The sequence below is a fragment of the Molossus molossus genome, unplaced genomic scaffold (genome assembly GCF_014108415.1).
Source record: "Molossus molossus isolate mMolMol1 unplaced genomic scaffold, mMolMol1.p scaffold_m16_p_3, whole genome shotgun sequence".
NCBI lineage: Eukaryota > Metazoa > Chordata > Mammalia > Chiroptera > Molossidae > Molossus > Molossus molossus.
This window is the reverse complement of record NW_023425366.1, coordinates 114,643,390-114,661,564: the sequence shown is the minus strand read 5'-3', so window position 1 is coordinate 114,661,564 and position 18,175 is coordinate 114,643,390. Positions and strand designations below refer to the sequence as shown.

The 18,175-nt window shown below is 41.0% G+C and overlaps 1 protein-coding gene across 7 annotated transcripts in view; it reads left to right on the top strand.

Annotated features, from left to right (window-relative positions):
• The window catches only part of RBFOX1 (RNA binding fox-1 homolog 1), a 1,464,646-nt gene that overhangs the window by 1,416,826 nt on the left and 29,645 nt on the right, over positions 1–18,175 (top strand). For 4 of the 7 annotated variants that reach the window (XM_036278891.1, XM_036278886.1, XM_036278889.1 and 1 more), the window contains one exon: positions 7,797–7,861. In XM_036278891.1, the coding sequence (XP_036134784.1) occupies positions 7,797–7,861 (65 nt within the window). Of the gene's footprint in view, positions 1–3,202; positions 3,246–7,796; positions 7,862–18,175 lie in introns of all 7 variants that reach the window. The other 3 variants (XM_036278888.1, XM_036278885.1, XM_036278887.1) reach the window with 1 other exon arrangement.

Genomic DNA, 18,175 nt, shown 5'->3' with positions numbered 1-18,175 from the left:
AGGATTCATCCTGGCTAGAAGTCATTTTTAATGTGCTTCTTCAAGTTGCCACCCCCACATCCTTTGAGATATTGTTGTTTTATGATGAGTAGACACGTCCCAGAGCTCCATGAAAGGGGTTAAAAAAGCATGTGAGGTTCTGTTCTAGTTAAAGGAAGTTTCTGGCTTGCTCCTTCAGTCTCGTAAGAAGTAGAGCACAATACATAGGTTTAAAGAAATCCTGAGAGGACCCGGGCACGTGTTCGATGCTCGCTTCTGATAGGTTTAAACCAGTTAGTTCTTTTCATTTAATTGGGTAGAGGAGCACCCATCTAGCTTTGGTTATTTTTAAGAAGTTAAGGGGAATCGACTCTCCAGTTCTTCCTACTCAGACCTTCTCCGCATTGACAGCGTGTCAGAGCATCTCAATGATGCGGATACTAGCACATTCACCAGCATGACTGCCCTCTGCTGTGCACCTGCTTTCTCCTGCCCCTCATCCCCTGTGATGCCCAAGGTCTGTGGCTCCTGCTGTGGGAGCCCTGAAGCAATTCTGATTGCAAAGACCTGCAGGACCCCTGCCACAGGCAAGCCACGCTTCCTACCTAGATTTAGCTCCTCCCTCTCCTTGCAGAGCAGAGAGGGCTGAGGAGACAGGGAGAGATGTTCACAGATGCCGGAGATGCTGTGAGCCAGAAGCTAAGGTGCAACCCGGGAGTTTGTTGAGGCTGAGAGGACAGGAAAAGCCTCCTTCTCAGGAGCGCGGCTGTGCAGGAGAAACACGGCCTCTCGCCACCAAGGCGTTCAGGCCCCGGGTGGACAGCACTGCTCAGAGAGGGTGGGAAAGGGCCCATCTGGGTCACTTCCACCTGGGGACACACCCAGCCTCCCCACACGTGTGTACACACACTCTTTTATGTCAAAAGATGGAAATGTACATAACTAGCATGTCAAATCTACTAGTTCACTGTTATTAGTGGATGGACATTTCTATCAATCCTATTAAATGGAAAAGTGGATCCAATTCGGGAAAAAATGAATAATAGCTGAGGTGATACATGGGTGTGGCTGCTGGCTGAAAGGTGAAGTGGGGAGACTAAGTTCCCTGGACCTACAAGGCAATCCAGTACCCTTAGGGCTGGAACTCGAGATCTCACGAGGCCAGCTTTGAAAATAAGTGTGGCTTAAATGAACTTAGCCGAGAGCCTTTGCAAACCCACTCAGAGAGATATCAAAGGATGTGGCATTTGATCAAAGGATAACTATTGAAAATGGGAAGAAGGACATGACCACAGAGCTGTCAGAAAAGAGTTGACGAGTTATCAGTAGAATCTGGAGGAAGACAGGGGAGCTTTGGGCAAAGGGGATAATGGAAACGAAGGAGGAGGAGGGAAGGAGCCGGTAGACAATGGGAATGTCAGCAATGTGCCATTGTGTTGGGAGAGCCCTAAGCTTCCCAAGAGACATTTTGGCCTAGAGTCTGCTGGCTGAACATGCATCCATGACAGTCCAGTGCATTCTTGCCTCATTCCGAAATTCTGTCGTGACATGTTCTTGGTTGAACTGTGGCCAAACACAATTATCTCTGAATTCTTGACACTCTGCTGTTCCATGGATCTTCAAATAAAGAGATGTCTTCCTTCTACCAATGGTCCTTCTACCAATGGTCCAGAAGCATCCTTAGCTTTGGGACTATATAAAGCTGGAAAGCAGAAATTCTCCAAATAAAAATTCCACATGCTTATTCCAGGGACCCTGCTTTCAGTGTGAGCGAGCTGAGGCTCAGCAGCAGGCTGGGCAGTCATCCAGGGGAGGCAACAGCCCTGCAGGACGTTAGGCATCTCTGTGTGAGCTCTGGGACGCTCAGCCCTCACCCCATGTCTTCGCCACAGCTCTGCAAGGGAGGCATCTCGGTACCTATCACCTCACCTGATGTGTTTCTGAACTGGAACGTTTGTTAGAAAACAGGTGATATCATTTGTCCAGAAATCTCCACCGACATGAGGGTTTGGCTACAGCATTCAAGCCCCGAGTCAACAAAGAACGTTATTGCCGTCGCAGAACAAAGTTTGAGAAAGGCAGGGACAGGAAGGGAAAGAGGACGGTGAGGAATGAGAGGATGGTGGCGGGTGTAAGGGGAGGGCAGGCTGGGGAATTCTATCTACACTGGAGACATTCAAATGCAGTCAATGGGGACTAGGAGCAGGGAGGGACAGAGAGAGAGAGAGAGAGAGAGAGAACTAGAACTCTTATTTATTTATTTATTTATTTAATTATTTTTAATTTATGAACTTTTAGATTTTAACTTATAGAGGAAGGTTAAGTAAACTGAATTGGAAAGGAGAGGCAGACTACAGAAGAAAAACAATACAATAAAATACGATTCATACACACACACACACACCTCTTTATAAGGCAGGTCCCTAAATCTTTTAAAATGTTCACCTAGAGGTCTGCCCTAGACCTGGACACTTTACCTCAAACAAGAACCACTCAAATGAAAGATTAGCTGCACCCTTGAATGACTCACATCCACCAATCACCTCCCAGTCTTTTGAACTCCTGCAGTGTTACACCTGAATGAGTGACGATATGCTAACTCACATACGAACAGTAGCTTTCCAAGACCCATGGACACACACACACACACACACACACACTTTTTCTAGTCGTATCTATTCAAAATAATTTCAGTAGCTTCCATGTGCTTCATTAATTCATGAAATACAATTGAGCTTTCTGTTAGTGGAAATTAAACATAAAAAACACAGGTGTTGCTGTCCTTGTGGTTGCGACTGTCCTGTCATCTTAACTGTGTCAATAATTAGGCATCCAAGTTAAATCCTCAAGTATGCTGAAGAATTCCAATCATGAGCTCCAGAGAGACATTTCAAAATAGTTTGCTTGGACCATTGGAATATGCTTGGAAGGGTAAGAAGCCATGAAAGTATCTTTTTTCTTCCTTCTTTAAAAAGAAACACAGATTATAAGACAAATCAGTGAGTGTGTTTGGTCCCATGTCCCCTTTTTGGATGCCCTCAGTTACAGAAATTGGTCTGGCAATGCCTGGTTCCCCTTTTGGTCCCATGGTTCACCCTCAGTTCTTCGTGAAGAGAAGCAAACTTGTAAATGAATTGCTCTGGAATTTCTGTCTGATTTATGCATTTTCTTTTATTTATTTCATTTTTTGCATTGAAAACATTACATTTCTGTTTCCTTATAGAGTAGTGTATCAAGAGCCTGTGTATGGCAATAAATTGCTACAGGTATGAAATCCTGACTGGTGGAAAACTCATCACTCTGGTTGTGGGTTTGCTGTGAAATCCTACTAACAAGACCATTCCAGGGAGGGAGATGTTCTCTAACATAGAAGGAGGAAAGACTTAACTGAATTTTCCAGTTTTGATGTGAATTCTTCTAGTATGGAGATGATCATCCTCAAATTTCCCCTCTTTGCTAGATCAAAACGGGGGTCTGGCTTGGCTATAAATTTCTTAAAATACATCTGGACTCAATATAAATTCATTGAAAAAGAATTATAGGGTTTCGTTGAACCAACTGTCTAAGAAAAATTTTAGTAGGTTCCAGGAGTCAACTGGAATGGTTAAATAAAAAACCTCTTATGCATCTAGCATTGAGGGTCAGTATAGCTAATATATTTTTCCTTGGTTTTATTGTAGGGTCTTATAAATTTATTTTACACCTATTGCTATAGCTTTCAAACCTACTTCTCACTGCCGAAGCAACCTCCACATGAACAAATTTGCAGAAAGCAAAGGAGCCACACACCCATTGGAGTGTAGCTGGTTGAGTCTCCAAATTTGGTATATAACCAACATTAAAACTGTCAAATAAAATGAAAGAATAATGTAATACCAGGATCATCAGTGAGAGTTTGATTACATGGGTTTCCCTATAACCTGCAATTATCATTTTTGTTCGGTATTAAGTCAATTAAGAAAGTACTTTTTTTTACTGTGAAAATTAATCACTTTAATAAGAACTCTATTATGAAAAAGGGGTACTTGAACCTAAGAGAGGACAAAATAATTAAAATCCCCGAGATGAACTTTTATTTTTGCATTTCAGGAAAACTTGCCATATTTCAAAAACGGCTGAAGGTATAATGCAGATAAATTAGGGAGTAATGATGTATATTTAAGTTTTTCATTTTGCAAGTGTTCTTGTAAATGTTGTTTTCATACCTATAATGTTGAGTTAATTATATATACACCAATCCACCTGCTTTGCACAAAGCGAGATCCTGGAATATTCGGGGAAAGGAGGCAACCTCTATCCGGGAACAACCCTGTCACAGTCCCACCATCCCAGGTCCCCACCAATCCACACCAGTTTCACCTCTCTTCCCAAGTAATTCACCATTTAGATATTAGAACATCCTTTTCCAAAATCAGGCTCTGAAGTTAACCATGTGATTACCTTTGTCAAACTACGTTGCCACACAACAGAGCTCCGCGGTGCTACGGCTTTAGAAAGTTCCACCAACGGAGTCACCACTATCCTTATGTTTGATTCAGCATTTCCCAAACCTCTCCGGTCCACGTACCTTCCCTTCCCTCCCAGTAGTAATATCCCAGCAGCACACTCTCGACGATGCTTCATTGGCGCTAGAGATTCTTAATCAGCAACTTCCCCCAGTGGACCTCCAGGGGTCTCGCTAACAAAGGAAATGTTTCAGACCAGGTAACCCACGGATGGCTACATCTGATAGCAGTGGCCGTGGAGAGAGGGGCAATATAATGGCCATTTAAAATTTACATTTTATATAAGGTCACATTTATATTTTGCCACTGTGCAGCACGTAAAGAATGAGTATGTTTTATGAGTAGGGAGTATAGGACCGTGTCGCTCCTGTCAACCCTTTTCCCTTGGTAGTGGGAAACACGGAACTGTCAGGGATGCATTTCTGTCCTAAGATCTGGGAGGACTGGCGTCGGCACAGTCACGGTTTGCTGAGAGCAAATGGAAGGGAGCACTCCTTTTTCAGACCTCGCCACAGCACCTTGCGGAAGCTCTGACTCTGCTCAGCGAACTGCAAAATATGGAGCAATAAAATTGATGACAGTTACCTGTTAGAAAGGCAAATTAAAGCAATTTGTATATTTTTGATCATTTTACAGTATTTGCACACAGACACTGAGTTAATACACAACTCTGTTATTCCCCTAATATGAATTTTATGCAGGAGGAAACTAGCGCAGAAGACAATGCAATATATAGATGTGCAGGTATCAGACCACCTGACCCTTTCCCTTTCCCAGTTGCTACGTATTCTAGGGATTACATTGACCTGGACTCCAGGAGGGTAGCCACCAGCCCCATGTGGCTATTTAAATTCAAATGAAAGCAGACTCAATACATTACAAATGCAGTTGGCTTTACCAGCCACATCTCAAGTGTTCAGTAGTCACTTGGGACAAGTGGCTACCGTATTGGACAGCACAGACAGGACATTTCCACCATCACCACTGATCAAGGTCAAAATCTTTCCACTGGCCCCATAGACTTTACAAACGGTGGCCTTGACTCTTGAGTCGGGTATGCTTGTAAACGAATTTCTAATTAGCAAAGGTAAGTGTCAGGGCACTGACCAAGGAAACACACAGGTGTGTTCTCTGAGTCGTCAAATCATATACACCTATGTGGAGGATGGGTCCATCTCAAAGCTTCACAGATGAGCACATCTGTTGTGCAGATGGATCCCAGGAGGACACATGTCCATTTTAAGTTCATACAATAAATACCGACCAAGCAGTCAATGAGGTTCATGAGAGTTATCTTCTGTTGGCACTGCTGCGGTTACTTCCACTTATCAAAGTTGCTACCTAATTTCATGGAAAAAAAAAAAAAAAACTACTGCAGAAGTTGGGGGGAAACATACAGAGTTCAAACAAAGAGGGTTTGCAAGTAGGACATTGCTAGAAATCTCTGCTGGGACCAACTTCACAGTCACCAAATCATGATTGATTGACCCGGCACCTGATGCAGATATCTTGACAGGAAACTTATTTTATTATTATTCTGGAAGTGAGAGACAAAAATAACACACACACACTCAAAGCTTCCAGCTGGTTGCATCTAATGCCTTCCTGCGATCAGCTAGCCAATTCCATCCCCTCCCTCCCTCATTAAGGGCGCGGCACAGCCCTGCATACCTGTGGCTTTCTGGATGCATCGGGATAGCCAAGGAAATGCACACGCTGATGAAAAGAAAGGCTCCAGAAACCTAGTGACCTCTTTTTCCCTCAGCCCATCAGTCTGTGTCTGAGTTGGGTGCTAGTAAGACAACTGCTTTGATTTCACAACTCCTCAGCACATTTAATGAGTTTCCGGGTTCCCAATTAGAGAACACGGTGTTTGGAACACCAGGTGGTATCTGGCTAAGACCTTTTTTTTTTTTCTTAACTTTCACATTGTTTTTCAAGGGAGACTTTTTTTTTTTTTAAACTGACTCTGAATTATTGCTGATGCTTTGTCAGAATGTCTTGGATGTGTCTTCTCCAGCACTGTTCTGAAGAACAAACATGTTGAAGGATAAACTAGCTTTTTAGCGTTGCTATGTAAGTGATGGCAAACTTACTCTGCAAGTTAGCTGTGGATGGTAGAAGGTAGACATAGATTATTGAGACCAGTTTGATCTACATTTTGAAACATGAGTTTTGGAACAAACTCTTCTACTCTCGATTCTACTCTTAGCTACCCTGTGCCATGACCTTGCTGTTAAGGTATCCTCTGACTGTCCCATGTGGCCCCTTTTTGGTGGAGGTGGGGCTCCTTCCCTCAGAGGATTATGGGACCGTGTATTCTAACTAGAACCTGAATGGTCCCTGTGCTATTGGTGGAGACCGGATCTGTCTGTTCATTGTGCTGAGATTATTCTACAGTGGTTGATGTATTGCTGTGGTAGGCTGAGCACGAAGCTCTGTTATTTTCACAGTTTGATAATCAGTGCTCCACTGAACACAGTTCCTTTCAAATATGCCCATTTGCTTGTCCTCTGCTTAATTGAACAATTGCAATTACTGGTACATACAACTAAATGTTAATTATTTTTTCAGATTTTTTTCTGTCTTAATGATTTTATTTACAAATTGGAATACTTCATCATATTTTCCACACCGAATTTCCCATCTGAATTCGGATGATATCTTTAGCCAGAAAGACAGAATTTTTAAGAAGCACTTAACCATTTCTTTTTGAAATAGTTATGTAAGATGTAGAAAGCTAAGGACAGTCTTCTTTGATTGCTTTACTGGTTAAACAACTGTATGTGCAAGAGATGACTAATAAATTTTCAGTCTAAGGGTTTAAAAAATAAGTATAAAAGTAAGATAAGAGGATATTAACTTGACCTATATTGGATTTTAAAGGAAATAATCAAAGACTGTTTGAATAAAATGTAAGCTAATAGCTAATAAGTAAAGGTAAAGTATAATCAGTTTTGAAAATCTGGAAAGTTCAGCAAAGTATCAAGAGTGTTTAAATAATCTCCCATAATCCTCCCCACCCCAAGACAATCACCGTTAACACTTAGGTACATGACCTTCAAAGGGAATCTGGGTTCTCCCTTGGGGATATGCTGACACCTGCTAACCTTTAACATCCAACTGGGGTTGGTATTCAATCCCCTGTCTCTCTGGCGTGTTTTGTACTTCCTCTTTGATACTAAGCTTTCATTAACCTTCACTTTAGATTGGTAGATTGGGGTAACTGCTGTTCTGGTGTGGTCTCACAATGGGGTGTCCCTGAGCTGGGCTCCTTGGCATTCCTAAATTCGATTTCCTCTTGTGTTTTAGGGTGGTTATGCTGCATACCGCTATGCCCAGCCTACCCCTGCCACTGCAGCTGCCTACAGTGACAGGTAAGAGTCCTCCTGTTTGTGCCTGACAGCTACCTGGAAATTAACTTAGCTGGCGGAGACGGGATTCTTGTCCAGTCTTGATGCAAATGCATGACAGCTAGGTAGGCAGCACCCACAAAGCCAGGTCCCACGGTGAGACGAAAAAGGGGGCCAAGTGGAGAGAGGATGAACGGTTATGCCTAGTTCATGCTAAACTCTCGCCCTCTCTGCTCAGTCACAAAGAAAATGACATTTTGTTCCCATAGCGATGTCTCAATTCTTGCAGCAGCTCCCCTTCATGTACACGAACACTCCCTGTACAAGCTCCTCATGGTCTCCTCTGGAAGACCGTGGTCTCATCTGACTCATAGGAGGAAAACCTGAAGATGATGACCCTGCACCCCGTGTCCCGTTTTTACCCTTTTTTAAACCCAGTAAAGCATTTTTTTTAAAATCCATAATAAAGGAATGGGGGAGGTGTATCTGGCATTCCTAAGGAGACTTGTTCTTTTCACAATGACCAGGGTTCGAGCCTACCAAGATAAGCCGACTTTGATTTGCACATCACACGTTAAGACTGACAGTGGAAGGGACAGAAGTTGGTCTAAAAACTGTACAAGTCAGAATGGTTGGGGGGGGGGCGGTGGGAGGGTAGAAGAGCCTTATGACCAATTACCCAGGCTTAACAGATGACTCGGTTCCCGAAACGGCAAGCCACAGCTATTTCCGTTTAGGTGCCTTGAAAAAAACAGAAAGCGTGCGATTCCATATTGAATGCGACTCGTTGGCTCTGTTTCCTGAGGACATACATGTGAATGTTCAGACGCTCTGCATGTTCAAATGTCATTGAGGGGCTTATTTTGGGTGATGACTCCTTTCATTTAAAAATATGTTTCATGAATAAAGCAGTGATGATAACAATTTGCATGTGTGGCTGAGGCATGCTGGGTCAGACAGGTAAGCAAGGAGATGTCTTTGGATCTGAATGGGAAGTGTCAGCAGCCACTGGTCCTCCTACCTGGCCTGTTGTGACTGAGTTCCACCTCGGTTTGCTGTGGTGTGCTTTCCCCGCAGTTCCATTCCATTTCTCACAAGACGTGTTGTTAGCTCATTGCAGCTGCAGAATTCTCCTGAGGTACAATAAAGCAAGATAAATTGCTGAACCCTAAAAGCGGCACTTTGCAAACCCCATGCATAAACTTGTAATAAATGGCTCTCTGGCAAGATAGAGTTGAGGTCTGCCTCGTGGTTGTATGCAGGTATTATTACTCTGTTCTTATAAACAACCAGAACGAGGTCTCAGGGCTGGAGGGAGCCTCCAAAGAACTTCAAACAATTGTCAAGATTCAGCTCTAAATACATAATTTACGCAGTTACCCAACAGTCACTTGTTAAAAGGCAAAATATGTTTTATGTAAGTTGCTATCTTCAATATACTTTGAGACTGGATTAGGAAAATGGAGAGGTCAATAGGTTAATAAAAATGTTGACAATCTTGAAATACTTAAGATTATTCTACAAATGAGAAGGCTTAATGCTATTAAATTCAGCACACCAAAGATTCATGAAGTATCAATTGTAATGCGGTTTATCTACAATCCTTAATTATTTTTATGAAAATATTTCTAGATGCTAAATTTGCAAACACGCACTTTGTATATAATTATAATCATAGAAACTTAAGCCTGCTATATAATTATAAGAATCTTAAGCAGATTTATTATTATTATTATTATTTGGAGTTTTATCTTGCTTCTCAGTTTAAGTGCATCTACCCCTAAGTTGAAAATAAGGTTAACTACAAAGATCTCATTTAAATTGCTTCCTTCAATGAAACCAGTCTAGACATTTAAAAAAAAAAAAAAAAAGTTTAACATTATTCTTAGGCAGAATTTTTGGAGGACCTGTCCATCTCCATTTGCATTCATCCAAAAACTAAGGTGAAATGATGTTGCATTTGGGGGCACCGCATATGCAAATATATGTATAAAATCTGTCATTTTAATATTATTAAGATTCTCATTGGCAACATGTCCTACTGCAAATTGCGTTCTTTGATTGGTAAATTTTGAATAACTCTGCTGTTCCCACTTGAATGTAATAGTTTCAATGGAAGAAACCACTAAATATATTCTTGTCCATGTAATTGGCCTCTTGCTGTTCATTAAAGAAATTTGCACATTGGGTCTTCTTAGTTGCTGTGGAAATTGATTACCAACCCTTTGTAACTTTATTATAAGCAAGACACGTGCCACAAATGGAAGTATTGCATTGAGGTAAATGCAGCAACAGGTAAATTACCAGAAAACATTCTTTAACATGATATTTCTGGTTTGATGTGAAGTCTACTTATGAAATGGTGGTCTTTCCTTTTACTTTTAGTAAGCAGGTAAAGAGAAGAAAGACCTTTTTGTAGAAGACACATGTCTGGGGGAAAATGTGAAATTATCAGAACAGCATTTGAATCTAGATTAAAGATGCCCAGTATCTAGAAGTTATCGTAGGGCAGTTGCCTAATCTTTTATTTTTATACAATCACAGTATAATATCACTAGGGATAGATTCTTAGTTTCTGTTCTCTAGAAGATAAAGAGGGAAACTTCTTAACCCAAAGAAGCTCTTCCAAAATAGGAAGTAAAATCAGCAGGAATTAGAACATTTCGGTAATGTCCATGGTTGTCAACCTGATCAAAAGAGAAATTGCAACAAACTTTTCCTGTAATTGTGAGTCTATCTTCAGGTGTCTTGAAAGTGGAAGAAGTTTGGTGTCCCCAGTTGGTAGACTTTTACCTTTCATCAGCACAAATTAAGCTCACATCAAATTAAAGATTCAGGGACCTTTGGAAAATATTGAACTCAGGTAACCTCAGTACTGCCCAGAAGGTCCTTGATGGGCAACTTGCAACTCTCTGCCCCTCATTTTCTTGGTTAACTATCACATGCTGATTATCTTGGAGCACCCTGAGAATTTCTGAATGCTGACCTCCAGAATGAAGACCATCTGGTGTGGGCAGAGATTTCCCCAAAAGAAAAAGACCTGACTGGACTAGGTAATTTTATAGTCTCGTTGACACATTTAATGGGAATAGGCACACATCTTTCCTTGGCATTTAGGAAACATTTGGTAAGCACTTGACCGCACCAAATCTTTATGTTCAACCTCACTTTGGATTATGAAAAGCCAACTGTCCAAACTCTTAAAGGAGACTGTTTCCTGAGCTTGAACCAATGAAAGCATGGCAGGGGGCCGATGGTCATCTGGTCATTGCATGCCACTTGGTGTTGCTGATGTGTGCGTGATACGTTCTGGGTTTGACAGGTCCATCATCACATTAGCTCGATGAATGGCTTGCTTGAATTAAGCCTGGGGCAGGCTTCTCTTTACTGATTGGCTCTTGGTTTCTTTGTGTATTATGACTTGACGGTTGTTGCATTTTTGATCAGCCAAACCAGGAGGTGGGGTGGGGAGGGGTAGAGAGTCCCTGTTTAATGAAATATGCCACAAATATTTGGGGAAATACATACGGTGTGTACACAGCTTGGATGAAAATGTTATCTCTCCAGAAAGGCAGACATTTGTCATGCTTGTCCTGCTTGCTCCAGACATTCTAACATCCAACAACCAGTGCATGAGAATGTCCCTCCACGTTAGGACAGAAGGCAATTAGACACAGACCAGCTCGAGAAGAAAGTAATACAAAGTGGTTCACTCAGAAAGTTCAGAATGATCCCATTGTACTCATAGTTACCAGGGACCATTTCTTCTTTCATGTAGGATGTGTTTCCTTTAAAGATCCCTGAAAGTCAGCAGCTTTATATATACGATTATAGCCCTGGCAGCACAGATGACCCAAACTGAGCAAAAGAGACAGCAAGCAACTGGGCTTTGTTTATTTTTCTCCCCCTTTTTTCTTAGTTTATTTTTTGAGACCTTAAAGTTCTATAGGCAATATTAGACTATACCATATGAAATTGCTATTTTTGTATGACAAACATCATAGAATAATGGCAATTTCATATAGCTCGGCTTAATAGACATCCAGTTAAAATGCCATAATATCAATTATCTTTCTCTCTGCATTTGAAATATATATATGCATGTTCATACATACATATGTGTGTTGACATGCATACATACATTTTTTGCACAATACACATACACACACCTGTGCCCTAGGACCTCAGGAAGGACTCATTAGGGTACCTAGGTAAATCTTAAGACAAGGAGGCCAGGACTGGTCAAATTCAGGCAGTAGTCACAAGCCACATGCTACAACATTATTTAATTCTGATACTCATAACCTATGAATAAAAGGTTTTGTTTAAGAGAGTAAAAGATTAGTTGTCTTTGGGGTCAGGGAGAAGCTGGTCTACTATTTTAAATTATACAGGTGATAGAAATAGGTAGATACATACATGCATACATGCATGCATATATACATACATAGAAGGGTGGGTGGATAAATGGATGGATAGATGGATGGATGGATAGAAAGATAGCTAGATGATAGATTAATAGATACACAGATATATAGGTGGTCAGGTGGATGAACAAAAAGAAAGAGAAGGGAGGGGGGAGAGAGGAATGGAGAAAGGAAGGGAGGAAGGAAGAAAAGAAGGAAGGGAGGGAGGAGGGGAGGAAGGGAGGAAGGGAGGAAAGGGAGGAAGGGAGGTAAGGGAGGAAGGGAGGGAAGGAGGAAGGAAGGAAGGAAGGAAGGAAGGAAGGAAGGAAGGAAGGAAGGAAGGAAGGAAGGAAGGAGGAAGGAAGGAAGGAAGGAAGGAAGGAAGGAAGGAAGGAAGGAAGGAAGGAAGGAAGGAAGGACAAAAGACCATATTTCTGCCTTCTTATAATATTTTTGCATAAGCTTAACTGCAGGAAATAGAATTATACAACCTAAGTTCAATCTAAACCGAAGAAGTAAAGGGATTTGAGTTTCTTTCCTTGAATGCAGGCTACTCCCTCTGTATTTGAGAACTTTTTACTTCCTGAATCCAGGTTAAATAATAGAAAGAAGCCATTGTTAAAATAAGGCTGGCAATTGCATTTAAAATAATACACCCTTTGATTTGAGTCCTTCTCAAATGAAATAGACTAAACATTTAGAGATTGTCAGCCTGCAAAGCCTCTGAGAATTGTAAATAGAAAATTTAATTTATTATTTCACAGGGTTTTTTTTTGGGGGGGGTGAGTACAAGTGGTAATTAAAAACATTTGGTGGTACTTTAGGGACTTAGTGATTTTACTTTTTCTTATTGCGGGGTAGAACACAGACAGCTTGCTCTGTGGGTAGTGTCTCCCTTCATGGGCGCAGCAGTGCGGAGCGGACAGAGGCAGGACTCACTGCCCTCCTCTTTCCTCTCACCCTAAACCGAGTCGCGGAGGGTTGACGCCGCTGCTGGTTGGAAAGCAGTAGCAGGACACCTATTCTCTGCGATGTGTGCAGGGAGAGCTCTCACAATCTTTGTTTAAAGCACTATCGCAAGGCCAGTGCAAGACCAGACGACTGCCTCTGATGACACATTACTGGTTTCCCAGGACCGGAAAAGAACACAGGCCATGGGCTACAGCTGTCCACGCGTCTGAGGAATGGTCAGGCCTTGTCCAGCGTTGTTTCTTATATGCTGTGAAAAACAGCTTTTCATTTAAGAAATGGTGACGGCAGCAAATGGTAGCTTTTTTTTTCTTCTCCAGTTTTCTTTTAAATATGTTTTTATTGATTTTTTTAGAGAGAGAGGGAGGGAGGGAGAGAGAAACATCGATGTGAGGGAGGAATATCGATTGGCTGCCTCCTGCACACTCTCCACTGGGGACCGAGCCCGAAACCCGGGCATGTGCCCTGATCAGCAATAAAACCAGGACCTCTCAGTCCATGGGATGACACTCAGTCCACTGAGCCACACCAGCCGGGCAAACCAGTTTTGTGTTTAATGTTCTTACTTGGCAAAATTAAAGTTGGCAACTCTTTGGTACCCTCTCTATTTATTTACTTTATTTATATTCCCAGTCTTTTTTGAGACATCACTGTTGGAAGAATAGGGTGAGAACATTGTAGAACTTGGCGAGGCCAAGGATGGCATACTCAGATGAACAAGAAACTGAGGGCTTAGTTCATGGAGGTTCAGAGAGCACAGAAGTGGATTCTGTGCCATCTTCCCATCCAAGACAAGGGCCCGGGGGGCAGAAGAGGCTGTTGTGAATTCAAAGCATAGCCTGTTGAGTGAAAGCATGGCACGCATTGGAGTTACCCTTCTTTAACTGGGGGCTGTTGAGGTTGTCGATGATTTGAGTTTTTTTTTTTTTTTTTATCTTTTCTGCTGTTTTTATTCATCTTGATAAGCTGCCCTGTTAACTTGTAACAGCGAGTAGGAGAAATGAGTCATTAATGTCTTTATTTATATTCTTCTGTAGCCCAGTGCCTGGAAATATATGTCAAGTGCTTTATTAGAACACTTGGTTCAAATAGATACATATATTTTCATATAACAGTATATAGAATACATAAATATATAATATACTCCTAATTTTATTTATATTATTACTTTTTTAGTTTAAAGTATGCTCAGAAGAGAAAGTGAAACTAATGATTCTAGACAGCTTGAGGGTAACTAAAAAGAAACATGGATTGCTTGTGAGTTTCCCATTACAAGATGAAAATAAATTTCTTTACTAAAACTTGCAGTATATATGGCAGTGCCCCTGTTAATGCTCATGAGGTGGAAATAGAGGACTTCATTATTTGCACTGTTGATTAAGACTTCTTGACATACCACACCAGGAATTGAAGTTTTTGTGGTAGAGAAACCAAACTTTGATTTAACTCATCTCTCTGTAATAATGGTAACAATATTATGATAGTAGAAATAATACCAGTGGCTATTTATGGAGTCCTTGCTAGGTGATAGATTCTAAGTGCTTGACAAATACAGTGTCATTGAGCTGACATACCAACCCTGTAAAATTGATGTCATCTCCATTCTACAGATGGGGAAGGCAAGCTTGAAAAAGTTGAACTTGTCCAGCTCAGCTTGACAGTGTAAATCTATGCCCTTCATCACTAGATTCTATTGCGCCTTAGTGGAACAGCCTTAAGAAGTAATTTATTTACAGTAGGGCCCACCTCATCCACGATGGGTATGTTGACTCCACCTTACTGAGTGGTTTGGATGTTTTGAGACAATATCTATGAAATATCCAACACATAAAGGGCAATACAGAAAACGTTCTTGTTTTTATTTTTGTATATTCCCATAAGATAGTCAATTAAGAACTTTAACTCTTGAGAGCTAGAATGAGCTTTGAGGAAAGCAAACATACTTGGGTTTTTTCAATTCTACCTGAATCTCTAAAACTCTGGGTTTTGAACCTATTGTGTTTTTTTTTTAATAGTGTTGGAGTCATTCAAAGAGTCCAGGTAAAATAGTGACCAGACCTACTTGACTGGGTATGGTAGAGACAAGCCTTTTAAAATACAGTAGGTAGAGTTAGATGCAAAAGTAATCTGTTTTAATCCACTAAATTTCATAAATAATTTATGTTTGTTTTTGTTTCTTTATGAAACAATTTTTGTGGGGGTAGGGGCTACATAAGTGTTTCAATTTATCAGCTCTTCAAAGTTTAGATGTTGCTGTGTCAGGTTTTTTTTAAAGTGAGCAGTTTTATACCATCTTCCCTGCCCCTTTATTTTTTTTTTTACCATGGAGACTTCTACTTTGAAGTTAGGTTTTTGGTAGAGCCTCTTGTGTGTCAGGTGCTACTGAAAGCATTGGATCACACAACCTAATGAGGTCAGCAGATGGGTTAGGATGACAGTAGGAATGACGATCCAGAATGGGACACTTGTGACGTAGAACGGATGTGCTGACTATGACCCCAGGACAACAGGCTTTAACTAGGGCTGTCCCAGGACAACTGGAACATGTGTGCTCATCCTAAGCAGAATTCTCACTGTGCAGATGGAAGAACTGGATCCAAAGAGGGTGATCTGTGGTCTGGGAAGTCTGACGCCTGGGCTTCTCATCCAATGTCTGTTAGCGCAGACCCTGAGCTGTTTCTACCTCTGTCTGCTTTTGTTACAGTGTCAGGACAAAGGCAAATTTTCAACTTCAAATAGTCATAACCAAGATGTGACTTTATTAAAAAGTGAGTGAATTTCATGCTGTCAAACAACCAAAAAATTATCTATTTCCTCTATGACACAAATAGTTCCAACTGGGCATTGACCAAAAAAAAAAAAATACCATAACTACAATAAATATATTTCCTGCCAACCTGCTCTGTAGATTGACAATGGTTTTATTTGCTAATGATGGAGATAGCTCTAAAATGGTGGACGAAGAAATGGATAGCTCTTGATAGTAGCATCAATATGACCTTTGAAGTTTGTGTTTATGGACACAAAGCTCTCAGTGCTGAAAAGCTGTATGGTTGTTACTGATAGATATGTCCCCTGAGTTTCTCTTATTTTAAATTTAGAGACATGCACACTCACACATACCAAGAAAGAGTGAGCAAGTTTTTATTTCAAGAATGAATTGCCTTTGGTCCATAATGTATAATGGCTTCTGACCAACTGTTATGCACTATTGGATGAATATGTAATTGAAGCAGTTAAAAAAAGAGCCAAGCCTGTAACAGTCAACAGACTGGACCAACAAGGAGTTGGGGAGATATTAAAGAAAATTCCAAAGTCAATAGACCACAGCTGTCATGGCCGTGTGGGCAGACGCTTTGCCAGTGACAAGACAAGATGTAACAACTCCTTTGGTCATGTCATGGCCTAATTACACACTTTTCAGGTTGCAGATCATTGACTTGATAGGCCACAAAAAAGCAAATAAAAACTATCTTTTACGTAAAGGCATCAGGGTCCTTCAGCTGTGAATGTTTCAGAGGCAGGTGCGCAGCCCATGGTAATAGGTACCCCCAGGCCTCCGGATGAGCTGTTGCCATTGCAAATAAAGAATTTTTTCTCAGCATTACAGCCAAATAGAAGAGAATATACACACACTAGAATCTTACTTAGCTCACAAAGCATTCGTGAAGCTGATGAAAATGAAACCCACTCCACTTCTTTGCTTTTATTTGTTTGGTCACTATCAGATGTTCTATAGATTGTATCTTTTTGGGTAAGAGGGAATTTTTTACTAAAAATTTCTAGTATGGCCTTTAAAGTTATCAAAGCAAATTCTGACTATACCTACCAAGAGAACTTTACATTCTTTCCCAGAAGAACTCATTTCTATTTACATGTGGCCTCTACATTATTTCCATATTTGTGTGTAATATGTGTGTGTCACTAGACAGAGATAAATGACTTCTCAAGATTTTTTTCTCCTGGCGTGGATCACAGTGATTGATTCCTCTAAAATTAGATTCTCCTCAAAACCATAGCACAAGTATTTCCTATTTAATTAATAGTCAACACATTTAAAGTAGGGCTCGCTATCAGAATTTAGGGGGATGGTCGTTGGAAGGTGAGAATTTGAGGAAATCTGTGTTAGAAATAACTAACTCATCAATTTTGTCATTGTTTCTCGGCTTATTCTTGCTGTGTTGTGATGTGTGAATGTCTGAACAGCTCAATAGATTATGGGGTGTTGAGACATAATCAAAGCCAAACACCCTTTCCCTTAATTGTCTTAATCATTTAGATGGAAATATTTTGGCCTGAGATTATAGAAAGAGACCACACATTGGATGTCTTGCATCAGTGGTTTCCCTGTGATTCAGCAGCTCTGAAATTCCTTTAAAAAGAAAATAAAGATCATTGGATGTTCCTAGCATCCTCTCAACCCCTGTCTCCTTTCATGGTCCAGTGCTGTAACTTGAAATTTCAGGTTGCATTACAAGATGAGGGACTTGTTTTCTTCATCATTTCTACATCATGAGAGGGTTTGTGGACTAATTCTATTAAATAGAAGATGAGCCTGGCTGGTGGGGTGGGAGCACCTTGAAAATGTGTCCTGGACAATATGAGCCTCAAAGCTTTCTCAGAATAATAGTTTTTCTGTTGTTCTTCTAGTTGTTTTCTTCAACTTGTCTATCTCAAACTTAAAACAAAACAAGCAAACAACGTGGGAAAAACTGGTTCCCTTACTCTGCTCTGAAATTTCAAGACTGGAGTGGTCCACTTTGAGGGTTCTTAGAGCCTAGCTCTGCCAAGTGGGGTTCCCAGACCAGTGCAATTGGCCTCACCCAGAGTTTGCCAGCCCCACTGAATCAGAACCTGCACTTTCAAGATCCCAGCGTAATTTGCATGATGTTGGAGAAGCAGCACCCTGCAGGACAAGCTTCAGCTCTACCCCAACATGCAGTAAATAGTGTTGACCCTGGGT